Source organism: Peromyscus maniculatus, chromosome 5 (assembly GCF_049852395.1).
Source record: "Peromyscus maniculatus bairdii isolate BWxNUB_F1_BW_parent chromosome 5, HU_Pman_BW_mat_3.1, whole genome shotgun sequence".
NCBI lineage: Eukaryota > Metazoa > Chordata > Mammalia > Rodentia > Cricetidae > Peromyscus > Peromyscus maniculatus.
The window spans coordinates 27,117,195-27,132,503 of NC_134856.1; the positions used below are offsets into that span (position 1 = coordinate 27,117,195).

The 15,309-nt window shown below is 48.1% G+C and overlaps 1 protein-coding gene across 9 annotated transcripts in view; it reads right to left on the reverse strand.

Moving 5' to 3' along the window:
* Positions 1 to 15,309, reverse strand: part of Znf827 (zinc finger protein 827) — a 172,854-nt gene that overhangs the window by 67,780 nt on the left and 89,765 nt on the right. For 8 of the 9 annotated variants that reach the window (XM_016006182.3, XM_016006188.3, XM_016006207.3 and 5 more), the window contains exons 6-7: positions 14,436 to 14,675; positions 12,292 to 12,349 (exon numbers count right to left, since the gene is read on the reverse strand). In XM_016006182.3, coding sequence (XP_015861668.2) covers positions 12,292 to 12,349; positions 14,436 to 14,675 — 298 coding nt within the window. The remainder of the gene's footprint in view (positions 1 to 12,291; positions 12,350 to 14,435; positions 14,676 to 15,309) is intronic. The other variant, XM_042277497.2, reaches the window with a different exon arrangement.

A 15,309-nucleotide genomic window follows, 5' to 3' on the forward strand; every position in this document is an offset into this window, starting at 1 on the left:
GGCTGGGAGAGAAGCCTGAGGGCTGGGAGAGAAGCCGAGGGCTGGGAGAGAAGCCGAGGGCTGGGAGAGAAGCCTGAGGGCTGGGAGAGAAGCTGAGGGCTGGGAGAGAAGCTGAGGGCTGGGAGAGAAGCTGAGGGCTGGGAGAGAAGCCTGAGGGCTGGGAGACGGTGGCCTGCTGTGCAAGCATGCGCATCTCAGTTCAGATAATGGTGGCACTCTGAAATCTCATCTGGGGAGGCAGAGGCAGAGGCAGGTGGAGCACTGGAGTTTGCTGGCCAGTGAGCCTCACCAAATTAGTGAGCTCCACACATAAACTCAAGCACATGCACATATAACCACAAGTGCACGCACATACAGAGGGTTGGGGGGGAGAGGGAGAGAGGGGGAGAGGAGGAGAGATGGGGAAAGGGAGGGAGGGAGGGAGGGAGGGAGGGAGAGGGGGAGGGAGAGAGAGAGAGAGACAGAGAGACAGAGAGAGAGACAGAGAGACAGAGAGAGAAGTCAATAACTTCACCTGGAGTACTGACAATGTTTTCGAAGTAGCCATGTGGGCTGCAAGGATGGGGCAGTGGTTAGAGCGCTGCCCACTCTTCCTGGGGTTTGGTTCCAGAACCCACACCAGGCAGCTCATAGTTGTTTGTAACTCCAGCTCCTGGGTCTCTGACATCCTCTCTGGCCTCTGTGGACATCTGTGCATGAGCACACACATGCACGCACTCACGCACACACGTGAATAAATAAATAAATAAAAAAGAAACAAACCTTTTAAAGGGAGCAACTACTGTTGCTCCTCAAAAGGAGGAGATGACCTCACAGCTCTGAGGCGGGAACTGCACAGAAACAGAACTGCTGAGCAGAGAGGGGGGCCACTCTAACGGGTTCCCCTGAGAACCACATCAGACACAAAAGGCAGATCGTCCTGACTCCTGCTGCACACAGGCAGATTTCTATAGTCAATGAAAAACAGTACATTTTCAAGATAAAAGTTTCTTAATTATCTATTCATTCATGTATCCGAATTTTCTCTCCTCAAGTTCTGGGTAGAAAGTATGTCTAAAAGGATGTGAGTTCGTTCTGAAGTGATCAGGAAGCTGTAGTCGAGAAAACAATCTTCCATGTTTCCAAAAGCCACAAGAGACAGGTGACAGAGTTATCCCAAGGGTGTGCGTCATACGAGTTCAAGGACATTCTGGCCACATGGAATGTGGCTGTGACAAACGGCAAGCGGCCACAGGAAGGTCCCCTATGGAAGCTCCTGTAGATAAGGAGGCTGGAGGAAATATGAACAGACTAGCCAAGTCTAAACAAAGCTATGGCTTGCTAGCATGGCAGACCACAGGCTTTGCTAAAGAACAAAATGGATTCCTTCTGAAAGCTTCTCAAATACATCCTAGTTGGAGGACAAGCTTATTGAAAGGTGAGGACCAGGGAGAGGGCTGGATTCATTACATCTCTCCTCAAGGAATCTAAGGACAAGAGAAACATTCTGTGATGCTAGAAGAGTTGCACGAGAATCTGCTCAAATGTCAAGAGCCACACCACTGGCACACCTGTGTGCTTTTCCATCACAAAAAAGAGTCACCTAACACTGCAGGCTGGGTTTCCTGGAATGCTGAGACCGTGTGCCGTGGAGCACCTTCATAGAAATAGAGAGGCACCTACCTCAGGGACAGAGCCCAAATCTAAACAGGAAATCCATTTGGATCCTACATATCCTTCATGGAAAGGCAATCCCACACAATAATTTTAGTGCACCTGTGTTTTGATGGTGACTTATCACATGGAGACAGATGTGGAAATTTCCATATGTGATGCTATGTTGGTGCACAAAACTTTTGAGTTTTGAAACATTTCAGATTTCTGAGTTAGGACTAAATGGTTTGTATTTCATCTTCAACTTAACACCTCCCCACTGATTAAAATTTCTCAGGGCAGGGTCTCACAGATCCCAGGCTGCCGGGAACTTACTGTGTGATCACAGGTGGCCATGACCTGCTCATCCTCCTGCCTCCGGGTCAGGAGTGCAGGCTTGCAGCCCAGCTCCATCATGCCCAGCTGGGGGATGGTGGGGCTGGAGCGGGGCTTCATGCACTCTAGGCATGCCCTCTACGGGCTGACAGCAATCATCACCAGTCCTCACCTTCATTTTCAGGATTACTCACTCCAGTTTTCTTCTTTCTTAGGGAGTGCTTATTTTGTTGGCTATTTAATTATCCTTAAATATCACATTCTTTGATTAATTTATTTGTAACAATTTAGAATAAGAGATGATTAGCATATATGAATATATGTGTGCACATATACATGTCATGTGTATGTTTGTCTTGTAACATATTTATAAGTGATGGAACGTGAAAAAAGTAACGGTAAATGAGAGAGAACACTGGCATAATGGAACAGAGGAGCGCTGTCCTCCTCAGGACCTGGGAAAGGAGGGCCCTCCTCCTGAGATCTCACCTGTGCGTCACTAGACCCTGATGGCAGCCAAGGGCAAATAGGCAGGAAAACACCCAAGACAGTGCCCTGAGTTCCCACCCTGGCTCTCAGGGACTGAAAATTCTTTATTCAAACCTAAAAGACACGTAATAGAGACCCCGTGACCTCAGAACAGGGTCTGGGAGTCTGATGAGCCACCATGGTGGATACATTTTCAAAAAGAGAGACTGAAGAGGTCAAAATGTGAGTTAATCTCTGTACACCGGCAAAGGCCATCAGGACATGAGCCTTCAAACCGGCTGGTACTGCAGCTTGGGGGCTCCGAAGCAGGGCTGCAGGCGGACAGGAGCCAGTGAGGAGGCTGCGTGACGGGCCATCTGACCACAGAAGAACTAATGGCATTTCTCCTTTTATAAGGTGTGGAATGGCATAGTGGGAGCATCTTTTTTTTTTAAAGAGACATATGCTCACAGAATCAGGGAGTGGGGCTGTGGGGAACACAGACACCTGGCGCCAGGCCTGAGGACCCGAGTTCAGTCCTCGGGACCCACATGGTATAAGATGAGAACTGACTCCTGAAAGTTGTCTTTGGCCTCCACATGCATGCACTGTGGTGTGAACATTCACACACACAGACTCCACATGTGTACAGTCTGTCTGTCTGTCTGTCTGTCTCTCTCTCTCTCTCTCGTAATAAAACTTAAAAAGGGGGGGCACAAGAATGATGCATCTGGGATGGGATTTACAGTTCAGGGGACTTGCTGAGGGCCCAGTTCTGTTAGGGTACACCTCCGTGGCATGCCTCTGTGGTAGAACATTTCTCTAATGGGCACGACACCCGTGACATGACACACAAGCAGCAGGATGCCAAAAAAGGACCGGAGCCCGAGTCTTCAGCTGAGGTGGGGACTTGGTGACCACTACTTTATTCTTTTCGCTTTGTTTTGAAATTTATCATCATCATAGTCGACCCAGGTTAACCACGGAACAGAATAACACACCAAAAGAAGGGTATGAAAAATGAACACACTGCCTGTCACAGACAGAGCTTCTAAGACCAGGAGTCAACAGATCAAAACATCTTAACTCTAAATTCAAATGTCTTAACTCTAAATAGCAAATATAATCACTGGTTTAAAAAAGTTCTTTAGGAGCCAGAGAGCTGGCTCCAGGGTTAAAAAGGTATACCACTCTTCCAGGGGACCTGAGTTAGGTTCCCAGCACCAATGTCAGGCAATTCACAACTGTCTAGAACTCTAGCTCCAGATGATCCGATCCCCTCACAGGTAGCTACACACACACACACACACACACACACACACACACACACACACACACACACACACACATAAATAAATAAACCATTTTAAAATTCAAATTGAAAGTATAGGGTTTGTCAGGTCTCAAATAATTTTGGCCTGCCTCTGTCTGCCTGGCTCTCCTTGTCAGTTCCTGGTAGAATGGAAGATGAAATAGATGAAATCTTTACAAGGCAGTTTGGCAGTTTATAGCAGAGGCCTGGAGAATGTGAGTGCGTTCTTCTTGTCTTCGTGCATGTGTACAGGCATGTGAAGGCCAGGAGCTGACTCTCAGGCTCTTCCTCCACTGACCTCCCCCTTATTTATTATTGAGGCAGGCTATCCCACTGAACCCACCCTTGGTCTCAGCGGGCAGCGAGCCCCAGGGATGCACGGTCTCCCTACACTGGGGTTGCAGGTGTGCATGGCCGTTGGGGGGGACACTGGGGAGCCACACATAGGTCCTCAGGCAGCCATGACAGACAAGTTTCCTGCTGAGCTGCCTCCCCAGCCCAGCGCCTGAGTCCGTTTATCTCAGCACTGGTTCCAACATTAGTTACACGTGGGGAAGAGTGGTCTTCTGGATCTCCAGTAACAGGGCTGGTTAAGTAAATTATGACGTATAGAAATGCTGAATGATACCAGACAAATCATAAAAGAAAAATACCGAGTTACACTGACTAACTCAAAAATATTGTATAACATAGCCCTAGGTGAACTGAGATTATAAAACTGTATATACGGCAGGATCTTGGTTTTGGTAATTTTTGAGTACATAAAAATAAATTCCACAAATACACCCATTGCCAACTTAGCAAAGTGCTCTCTTGGTAGGACTATCACTGATGGTGCTTAGTTAAGTGTAGTCTGTGTAACCCGAAAGTCAGTTATCCTGAAAACCTCCCACAAAGACCATGCCATTTGACTGTTTCCATCCTTGACTTTTTATGAGTGTGGAATTACAGTTGTCAAAAAACAAAAACACAGTCACAAACAGAAACCACCTGGCAACACTGTAACCTTCTGCACGGGTTTCCCAAGTCTAGAACTGCAAGGAAGAGAGACTGCAGGACAAAACCAAACAAAACCACGGTGGGAGAAAAACTGCTCCGACAGACAGACAGACAGACAGACACGCACACGCACGCACGCACACACGCACACACGCACGCACGCTCGATGGCTCCTGTTTTCTCTGAAATGTACAGTGGCATCTATTTCTGGTCTTCCTAAAGGTGGGCCAATACACAGAACCTAACACCAAGGTTCAGGGCCCAGGTTCTGGTGGCTGGGCCTCAGCATTCATCCATCAGGGGCCAAGGAACTTCCCAGGGCAGGGAGCACAATGCAGGCCTTGTCAGGGCAGCTGAAGCGAAGAGGCCAGATCAGGGCAACCCAAGCCACCCGCAGACCAACGAAGGGAGCCCAGCACACCCGGATGCCTGAAATGTCAGCTCCTAGACAACCAGGTCTCCAGGGAGAATGTGACTTCACACAGAAACTAAGACAAGGGGCTTCCTGTGGAAAGTCCCGAGGGTGGCTCTGTCTTCCCTGCAACGGTGCAAGGTCATGTCCAAGCCACCGACCACATCCACGCAACACAGATGCCCCTGTGGCCTGCAGTCACTCGAGAGCTGTGCCACTGGAAAAGGTCAGCTTCTGCCTATTTGCTGGACATCTAGTAACAGCTTTGGAGAAGTTCAGAGAAAACTCCAGCTAAGAGCAGGGCTGGGTCGGCACCCAAACCACGCCTGCCTTTGGTTCTGTTGCCACCGGCTGCTGCGCCTGCCACAGACCCTGGCCATCCCCTCACTGAGTCTTCAACAGTTACCTTCATCCCAGACACTCCAGAGTTAGACAAAAGACCAGAGCCAGCCAGTCGGAAGAACACGGCAGAGCATGGAGAATGAAGAAAAGACATCAGCGGCCTCTTCAGACCTGACAGGAACTCTAAACTGCCCCTCGAGAGCCGCGGCCTGGGCAGCTCCAGGAGGGCCTTATCTCTACCTCGCCACTGAGGATAGAGCCAGGTCCCTGGCATGGGCAAGCCAGTGGAGGACGCAGCTTAGCGAGAGAGGGCAGACCAACTGGCAATAATGTACAAGTATTTCAAGAGGTTCATGTGTCAGTAATAAACGATTCTTAAGAACCACTTTCAATTTCTTTGAAAAATGAAAATTTAAAGATAAGCTGATGATGTATTTCCAGGGATAAGACTCTCAAGCCAGTGTGTGTGCCAAGGTGGCTGTGCATGGCACAAAAGCATCAGGTTTAGAGGGGGACAGCATCAGAGACACCAAAAATCTAAACATTTCTTGGGACAATGTTCTGAACGGTGGCAGCATACAGAGAAAGAATATCTTAAAAATTCATGGAGATAACCATGTGGCCCCTAGACAACCTTGATTTCACTAAAAAAATAAAAATAAATTATAGTCTCTTAATTGAATGGGGCTCCATGAAATTAATAGTGATGCAATATTAAATGCACTGATGTTCTCTATGTACTCAATTTTGAAGTCACAAAATCCGGACAGTAAACAGAATATAAAGAGAGAGACCCACAACCACCGATTTCATTTGCCGTTTCCTGTTTGTTTTCTTAATTGCTCTGTCTCACTCAGGGGTCCCCTAGTAATTTTTCACTTTTAAAGTAATAACACCATTATTCTCTTAGGTTTGCCAGAGAAATGAGAAGGGAAAATTGCATGAACAGAGGCAGCACATGACGCTTTTTACCAATCTGTGCAATTTCTATTACTGAATCATAAATATTTAAGGGCATGCATCCAAGCCACCACGCAGGAAAATTCTATATTGGACACTATCAAGTGAATATGTCTTTGTAGTAAACAATGTTTTCTGCCATTATCTAAATCATAGAAAAATAGCCTGCATTTCAGATTTGGAAAATTGGGTAAATTAAATGTTGGTCTGCATGGTACAATACAAGTCTTTCTTTCTCTGATTTTTCCACTTCCTGTACAGTGATGGATAAAAGGATGATTCAGGCAAACATGTGGCTCTTTTTGGGATAAAGTGAGCTGGGTGTGTGCAGTCCTGTCTTTTAGGCCTGCAATCTGACCTCCCCTTTACAGACACTGGATTATTAACGGAAATAGGGAATCAATGATAAGAGAGGGTTCTTGGCAGCCACGAGTCAAAGTCCAAGGTGTTACCCAACATCGAACACGTCCACTTCAACTGCCAGGAGCCATCTGAGGCTTACTCTAGGAGTCCATTCCCCCACTCCATCTTATCCAGCATCTGACTGGGTGATGGGCCATGGCGATGGATTCAGGCCTCCTTTTTATTACTAAACTTAGGAGTCTGGTTATAGTACCATGCCTCATGTGTTTTCTACCAAATGACCATGATGGCTGCTTATCTGCTCACTGTAGAAACTAGGCCTGTGCTGGAAAAGGAAATTAAGAAAAACATTAGGGTTTTATTGGACTCATCCATGGTCTGTCCTTCTGCTCTCTCAGAGTCTAGCAAGGACTCTCTTCCTCAGCTGTGTGTCAGGAAGATGGCATTAGGCACACCCAGGACACGCTCTCAAGGAGACCTCCAGGCCTCTTTACACTTGAGTTTTCTAGACTCTTAAGGTTGAATGTGTGAATGAAAGGCAGCTTGAGAATTTACAGGCTGTATTCAGCGCAGGTGCCCTTCTAAGGACCCAGACAAGGGCAGAGGGACAGGGTAAAGGCAGAATCACGTGATGCAATCACTCCAGCTGCTAAGTAAATTGATTTTTCTGCCTGACTATCTGGTACACTTTGGTGGGTTATTTTTCACCTTTACTTTTGGGAAGATGGCTCTACATTATACAGCTGATCCTAAAGTCTTAGGATTTTAAAATAAAAAAGGGCATTCCCAAACCACTCCTTGCTGGGGATGTGGCGCACTGGCAGAGTGCTGGTTTAGCTTGTCTGAGGCCTCAGGCTCCAACAGCAGCACCACAACAAAAGAAAACAAAACCAAAAGCAATCCAATCAGTTCTTAAAATCAAGTCTGTAGGCGGCTGGGAGACGGCTCAGTGGGTAAGGCGCTTGCTACACCAGCATGTGTGTTCCCAGGACCCACGTAAGACCTGGAGCAGTAAGCCACGCAGTTAGTAAATGCACAGTGGCGCACGCTTTAATCCCAGCACTCCAGAGGCAGAGGCAGGTGGATCTCTGTGAGTTTGAGGCCAGCCTGGTCTCCATGGTGACTTCCAGGACAACTGGAGCTATACAACCTCATCTTCATAAAACAAACAAATAAAAGCCAGGAACAGTATCTGATGCTGGTGCTAGGCATAAGACCGGTGACTCTGGGGGACTTGCTGGGTAATGAATTGATGAGCTCCAGATCAGTCAGAAACACTGTCTCAAAAGCTTAAGGTGGAGAGCAATAGAAGAAAAATGACGCTGTATATGCACAGGTGATCAAGCCCACACACATGTATGCACACATGTACACACACATGTGCACAATACACATGCTTTCTGATGCTTAGAATTTGTTTCAAAGTAATCTACAGGAAGAGGTGCCAAGGAAGGAAAGAGCTGAAGTCACACAGGTTAGGAACTGCTAACAGTCTAAATAGTGCCTGGCATCTCTCTCCACCCTTGCGTATCTTTGAAATTCTCCATCACAGAGGTATAAAAACAGACCAGTGAGCCCAGAAACATGCTAGTGGCTAGCTCAGGCTTTACTTCCTCTAAGTCTCCTGGTGTCAGGCACGGAGCTGGCCCTGGCCTCCCAGCAGAGCCGGTGGGGATGGCGAGCCACCGTGTGTCTCACTGGGAACTGCTCTGCTTTTCCACAGGCCCTGTGGATGTGACGAACATAGAAACCAACAGTGATAGACAAATGTAAGGAAGCTATGGCCTGATGCAGGACAGGGAGGCAGCCGGCAACTTCCTTCAGATTGTCTTTTGCCCACCATGGCCTGTAACTACCCAAACTTGGGGCAGGAGACACCCCAAGTGGAGGGACTTGGACATCCACCAATATCAAAGAGCGTCTCTGTACGGTACGGGCAGGCCAGCCTCCAGGGCTTCCTTCATAATTAAACTACATAGTAAGTTCTAGAGGCCAGTGGTGAGCCACTGTTCTGAACAGTTACCTTCTTCTGGGAAATAAACACTAGAAATGGGCCAAGTGGGGTGCTATACCCTGTAATCCCAGCACTTGGGAGACTAAGGCAGGATGATTGAAAGTTCTGGGTCAAACCAAGCTACATGGTGAGACCCTGACTTTAAAAAGTAACTAAACTAATATCCCACTACAAACTTAAAAACAGAGACATGAAAATGATGAGTTGATATATGTCTATTTGAAGGATGTTACAAATCATACCCTAAAATATGGCCCCCATCCTGACCTTGTGTATACAAAATAAGGTCCTTTGAAAGCAATCAGGAACTAGGAAGGGAGATCCAGCGAGCTACCATCTTCTCCTGTCCTTGGTGGGAGACAATCCTCTGCAGCAGCTTGACTCCACTTCAAGCCACAAGGTAAGGGGTAAAAAAGAAACCAATTTGTGGATTTGGCCGAGGTGTCAACAAGAATAAATAAAAACACACCCAGGATTTTGCGGAATTATAAACCACGGGGTCTAATCCTGCCTTCTGAACCGTGTCTGGTCAGAGTTCCCAGGAAGCAACTTTTCCTTTGCTTCAGGAAGATCTGAGTTGGATTTTTCTTCCTTATAATAATCTCCCAGAAAGAGAAGAAATTATGACTGATTCATTTTTGCCGAATGCTTAAAAATAAAAAAGCTCCTTTAACTATAATTATGCTTCAGTTCCAGCCAACACAATTTAGACTAGAGGCATATTTCAGCCTTCTTCCCTCTTCCAGAGCGCGTGAAAAGCATAAAATAACATAGTCTCACACACCTTTCTGTAATGAAGTATTTAGCATATACTCCCTGGGAATGCTGCTGGGCCCGCCTAGCCCCTCCCTTCTGCACAATCAGTGACAACCCCTCCCAGTGGGAGCTCCACTAGGAAACAGCTTTGGGGGCACAAGGAGCTGGCGTCCACACTGGAGGCAGCCTGGACTCTGTGGTGCACCTACTCCAGGGCTCCCGAGGGGACTGAGCTGAAAGGAGGCTCCGGCCAAAGCTCCAACCTCCACAGACTCCCCTCCCCCACCCCTCCCATCCGAAAGCAGCTCCTCACTAAAGCACCTCGAGAGAGACCCCATCACACTCCACTCTAGGGGCCCGAGCCGTGACGCTCAAGAATCCCACGGAAGCAAAGCGCAATGAGCATCTGTCACTAGGTCGTTGTGCTACGGTGACTATGGATCAAGACAATTCCGTCAGAGGTTAGGACTCGGGGACACAGCAGACAAAATTACAGACATAGGATGCCATGGAGGCAGCAAGCTAGCATTTACATAACCTCAAATCTCCTGCTGGGCACCCAAGGTCACAGAGAAAACAGGCTTCCCACCCAGACTCATTTCCCAAGACAATCTAGGGGCCATCTTCACAAGACAGCTGTCCATCCCTGTCAACTCAAGAGACCAGGGCGGTCAGTCTTCTGGTCTAGGACAGAGGTGTTCTTTTCCTAGTACTATGTAGCCCATGAAGCAAGCTGACTTCGAGTTCACTTCTCTTTGATATCCAATATTCTGAATTCTACTGAGCTGAGCAGAAAAGAAAATCTCAGGTTAAAATCCAAGAATCCAAGAGGGTTCTGTCCATACCTTATGGTGCAATGAGGTCAATTTACAGCATGCCTAAAAGAAAGTCATGCATTTATCATTTGTTTCAAGAAATGAAAGCTCAGGGCTTGGGAAATAGCTGAGCTGGTAAAATACTTCCATTGAGGACCTGAGTTCAATCCTCCAGAACCCAAGTTAAAAAAACAAAACAAAACAGAACCAGGTGGGTCCCTGGGGCTCCCTGGACAGCCAGCCTAGCCTCCTTGCTGAGATCTAAGCCAGTGAGAGACCTTGTCTCAACAACGAAGTGAATGAGCACTTGAAGGACTACCACAAGGTTGTTCTGTGGCCTCCACTCACATGCACGCATGTAAACCCACATCAGCACACAGATACACACACACACACACACACACACACACACACACACACACACACACACACACAAGGAATTCCAAATATAAATCCAGTCAGCTGACCAGTCAGAACACAACTCGGCTTGCCCAGGTAAAGCAAACTCCTGACTGGACCAATTTCCTGGTTCTCCATCCCATAAATCATCTCACCCTGGCTCCCCATACGGCTCCTGTCTTGGGTAAGTCAGAGGCAAGTTAAGGGTGGGGGTGGTCCCGCACAGGGACGCTCCCTCTCTGTAGATCTGCTTGTTGCCTCTTACCTACCTCACTTTTTTACTGAGGGGTCCTCCAGGGCTCTGTGTGAGCACCCATACTGATGTGCCTCCATTCCTCCTGACGGCAGGACGGTGGGCAGCCCACACCGCTGACCACTCACCAACCTTTACCAAATGGGAAATGTTCTCCCTACGGTGTCATTCAGATCCATTTTCCTGCTTTTCCTTTTAAAGACTGGGTCTCATTCTGTTGTCTAAGCTGCCTAAACTCTTAGGCTGAAGCAATTCTCCTGCCTTCGCTCCCAGCAGTAGGGACCACACGGTACAACATGGTGTCCAGCTTTTCAACTTAACCAAAGTATTGATTTGACTATTTGTTTATGGGGTGGGCATGTCACAGCACGCATGTGGAGGTCAGAGGTCAGAAGAGTCAATCTCTCCTTCCATGTGGGCTCCAGGGACAGAACTCAGGCGCCGGGCTTAGCAGCAATGCCACTGAGCCAACTCACTCACCCTCTTGCGACTTTTAAAAAGCCCTGTCTTCCGTCTGCTTTAAAATCCTTTCCCTCTGGAAAATGCTCCCAGTTAACGACAGTGGGACAGCGGTGAGCTCACAGCTGCAGCCCCAGGGTGAAGCAGAGTCACCATAGGAACCTCGGACCCCGAGTCCCAGACGCAGCCTCCACACCACGCCTCCCACTTAAACTCCCAGGTTCCGATGTTTCTGACAGCTGGAGACGAAGGTCAGCAGCACAACACATCACTCGCCATGGAAGGAAGGCCTTGGGTTCAGGTCCAAGTACCAAAGAGTAAGAAATAAACTCTTGGCTGGGTGGTGGTGGTGGTGCACACCTTCAATCCCAGCACTCAGGGGCAGGGCCAGGCAGATCTCTGTGAGTTCGAGGCCAGCCTGGGCTATAGAGCAAGATCCAGAACAGGCACCAAAACTACACAGAGGAAACTCTGTCTCATAAAACCAAAAAAGAAAAAATTAAAAAAAAAAAGGACTCTTGCAAAGGTGGTAAGAACATCTACTTCATAAAATTACTGCAAGGAATGAAAAACAATGCCATATGGAAACTCCCCAGCAGGCCGGCCCTTCCTTGGAGATGTCTAATACATGCGAAGGTTTGCCTCTGTTTACCCTAGGAGTCTGTCTTGCTTTCACCGGCTGAGAATGCTGGGAGAATGGTGTCCAGCGGGAGTGAGACAGACCTGAGGGGCACACAGGGTACAGGGTGACGGTGCGCAGCAGTCACCTACCTGGTGGTCGTCCGGATGGTATTTTCCTTCGTGTGATTGTGTTCTTTGCTCACTTTTTCTGTGAGGAGACAGAAGGAAACACATGCCGTGGGTTAAGCTCAGTCCACTTCCATGCTTTAGGCAGAAACACCCAGTTTCTCTCTGTCTTATTAGAAAAGTCAAAAGCATCTGGACGCACCCACAGAACTGTTAAACACTGATCAAACACAACTAGTGAGTTAAGTCTGGGTGCTGCCTGATTGTAACTAGGCCTCAGTGAGTACGAGTGCATACCACACACCCAAACACGCGCACACGTTGTACACGGAAATAGTTTGTTCTTTCCCGAGCTGGCATTTCCTGTTTGACTTTAATTAAGCCCTCCAACCGTGGTTGTGGCAACTGTCCTGTCCCTAGCTCTGATGACAGTCTGTGTTGTGAGGCTCCTTCAGAAGACGGCCAGAGAGCTCTTGGTGCTGCCATGGACTGCTTATTCTAATAAATGTCACCAGGAACAGAACGATGTCACTAGACAAGAGGTAAGCCCTCTCCTCGTGCATCCTGGGGTCTGTATCCACCAGCTGTCAGAAATTATTTAATTAGCTTTCAAGAACACCAAGTTGAACCATAGCCTCACTGACCCAGTACAAATGTGAGGACTCTACCCTGACCATCACAGCTCTCGACAGCTTGAAGCATTTGCAGGAAACCTGGCCAACCTACAATGGTTTCAGATTTTACGACCAGGTAGATTTAAAAAAAAAAATCTCGTCTTGGGGACTTTTTGCAAAACATAAGCAAGGTTTATACATCCTTCCTACCTGCCTTTGACTGATGTGAAGCTAAGTCATGTGTGTTTACATGGACACCTCCTTTCTTTTTCAACAGTGACACCAAGGGAGAATCTGGATCACCTGCCAGCATCCATGGTTGCTAACCAGAGTGCAACCTGGGCAGGATGACTTGTCTGGGGTCATCTGGGCTATGGCTGTGCCTGAGTGAGACCTCTCAAAACCTCAGCTGCTGCAGACTCTTCAATCACTATCTATGTAACCTTGCTTTGAAATGTGCCTCGGCCTTTGGGAAAGGGATGCCATAAGTCAAGACTCTTTAAAGCTTACTGAGTTAGTGATCTCCACCTCTGTGGAGAATCTCAGTGTCATATGAGAGCCGCACAGCTGTGGAGGCGTCACGAGGCCATGAAGAAACTGACCTACGAGGGTGGCACAGACTTGAGCTTTTTTCCTGTCTGTTTCTAAGGGGTAGGACAAGTGTCTTCTGTGACAGGAATGTGAGGGTGTCTGCTCTGTCAAACTTCACTGAGAAACGACAGGTGGATAAACTTCATGAAGACCCAGATGAGGGATTGTGTGGTGTCTGCCAGAATACCATCTTGTAAGTACACAAAGCCAGTCTCCATGGTCAAGGAGCAGCAACAGCACACTAAATCTGCTGGGGACAAATGATAGAGCAGACACAAGGCACAACTCAGTACCTGGACCCTTTGCAAGGCTGAATACCTGCACATCCGGATTCCAAGCATTTGAAGGAAGAAAGGTTAGTCTACAAAAACACCCTCTTAGACCACAGCTGGAGACAGCCTTCCTGTCTTTTAAAAATTTTTTGTGGCAAGATATAATAATATTTCACTAATTCAGGCAACAAGATTTTCCCCAGCAATGCAGGCTCTCTTGGAGGACGTGGAAGTTTATCTTTCGCACATTGGAAAGAAAAGACCGTGTTAATAAGATCAACAACGCTAAGCTTTCCCAGAGGTACCTGCCTGAGCCTGGTCAAAGGGGTCATCAGAGAACTGCACAGAGTTCTAATTCCCAACTATGTAGAGCAGTGGGCGGCAGGTGAGAGGGCCCAGCAGGTGAAGGGGCTTGCCACCAAGCATGATGATGGCAGTTCTGTCTGGAATCCCTGTGGTGGGAGGAGAGAACCAACTCCCCAAACCTGTCACCTGACCTCCACTAAACAAAATCCTAACAACAATTTTTTAAGTGAGGTAAGAATCCGATCTGGCAACACCTCATTAACCATGAATGCGGTCTACACAACACAGATCTCTCCAAAACACCCGTCTCGCGGGCCACTGCTCCCTCCCAAGAAGGCTCTACAACCACGCTTTTCAGTCAGCAACATTTCCCACAGCCCCCTACCTGAGAGTTGAAAAAGAAGCTCAGAAGCCATCTTCACCGAGATGTCCTGGCTGAAGAGATTTCTCTCCGGGGGAACTCTGCCTTCTGGAAGCTTCTGTAAGGGTTCAGCTTTCTCTCGCCCCATTAAAGTGCTGTAGCCAACGTTCCGGCCGGGTGACATGGAGACCGGGGGGTCCTGGATGTCCACCTCCATGGGCTCCTCCTTCACCCTCACCGCCTGCGTTTCCTTGGAGCTTTCTGCTGCAAGCAGGTGGGTGAGAGAAACCAGAGCCTTCTTCACTCGGAAGCAAACCCAGTGTGTCTGTCTCTGTGTCTCTCTGCTGTGCTGGGACGGGACCCCAGGGCATGCAGGGGCACACATGCTCCACCCTGAGGTGCATCCCCAGCCAACTCAGTTGCTAATCTCCAAGAAAACCATGAGGCTTGTGTTAGAGCAGAGTCTAGAAAGGGAGTGCCATGGGACACTAGCACGCAGTGTGAAACCACTGGACCCACCCACTTGGCTTCTAGAAAAGGCAGAAACTTTTGGCCTGAGAAATTAAGTGGCCTGTCAAAGGTCACAGAGTTAACAGCCTGGCTGCCTAGACCCTTAGCTTCTTGGTGAGGGGTTCTCTGACCAACCCTGAGTGTGCCTTCCTCTGTCCTGTGCTGACTCCAGAGGATGCAGCCAGCGACTGTCCTGGGTTTATAGTTCTGTCAGCTTCAGCGAATCAGAGAAGAGCAAGCTTGTTAATATTACAACTCCTTCCCCGTCTTTAAAGTCCACATCAACTGTTTTCCCTCTAAGAAGGCATCTCAGTTAACAAAGGTCAAACGGGGTCGATTCTATGGAGGCATTTCTACGTTGGTGGGAGCTACCGACGCTTGAGACCAT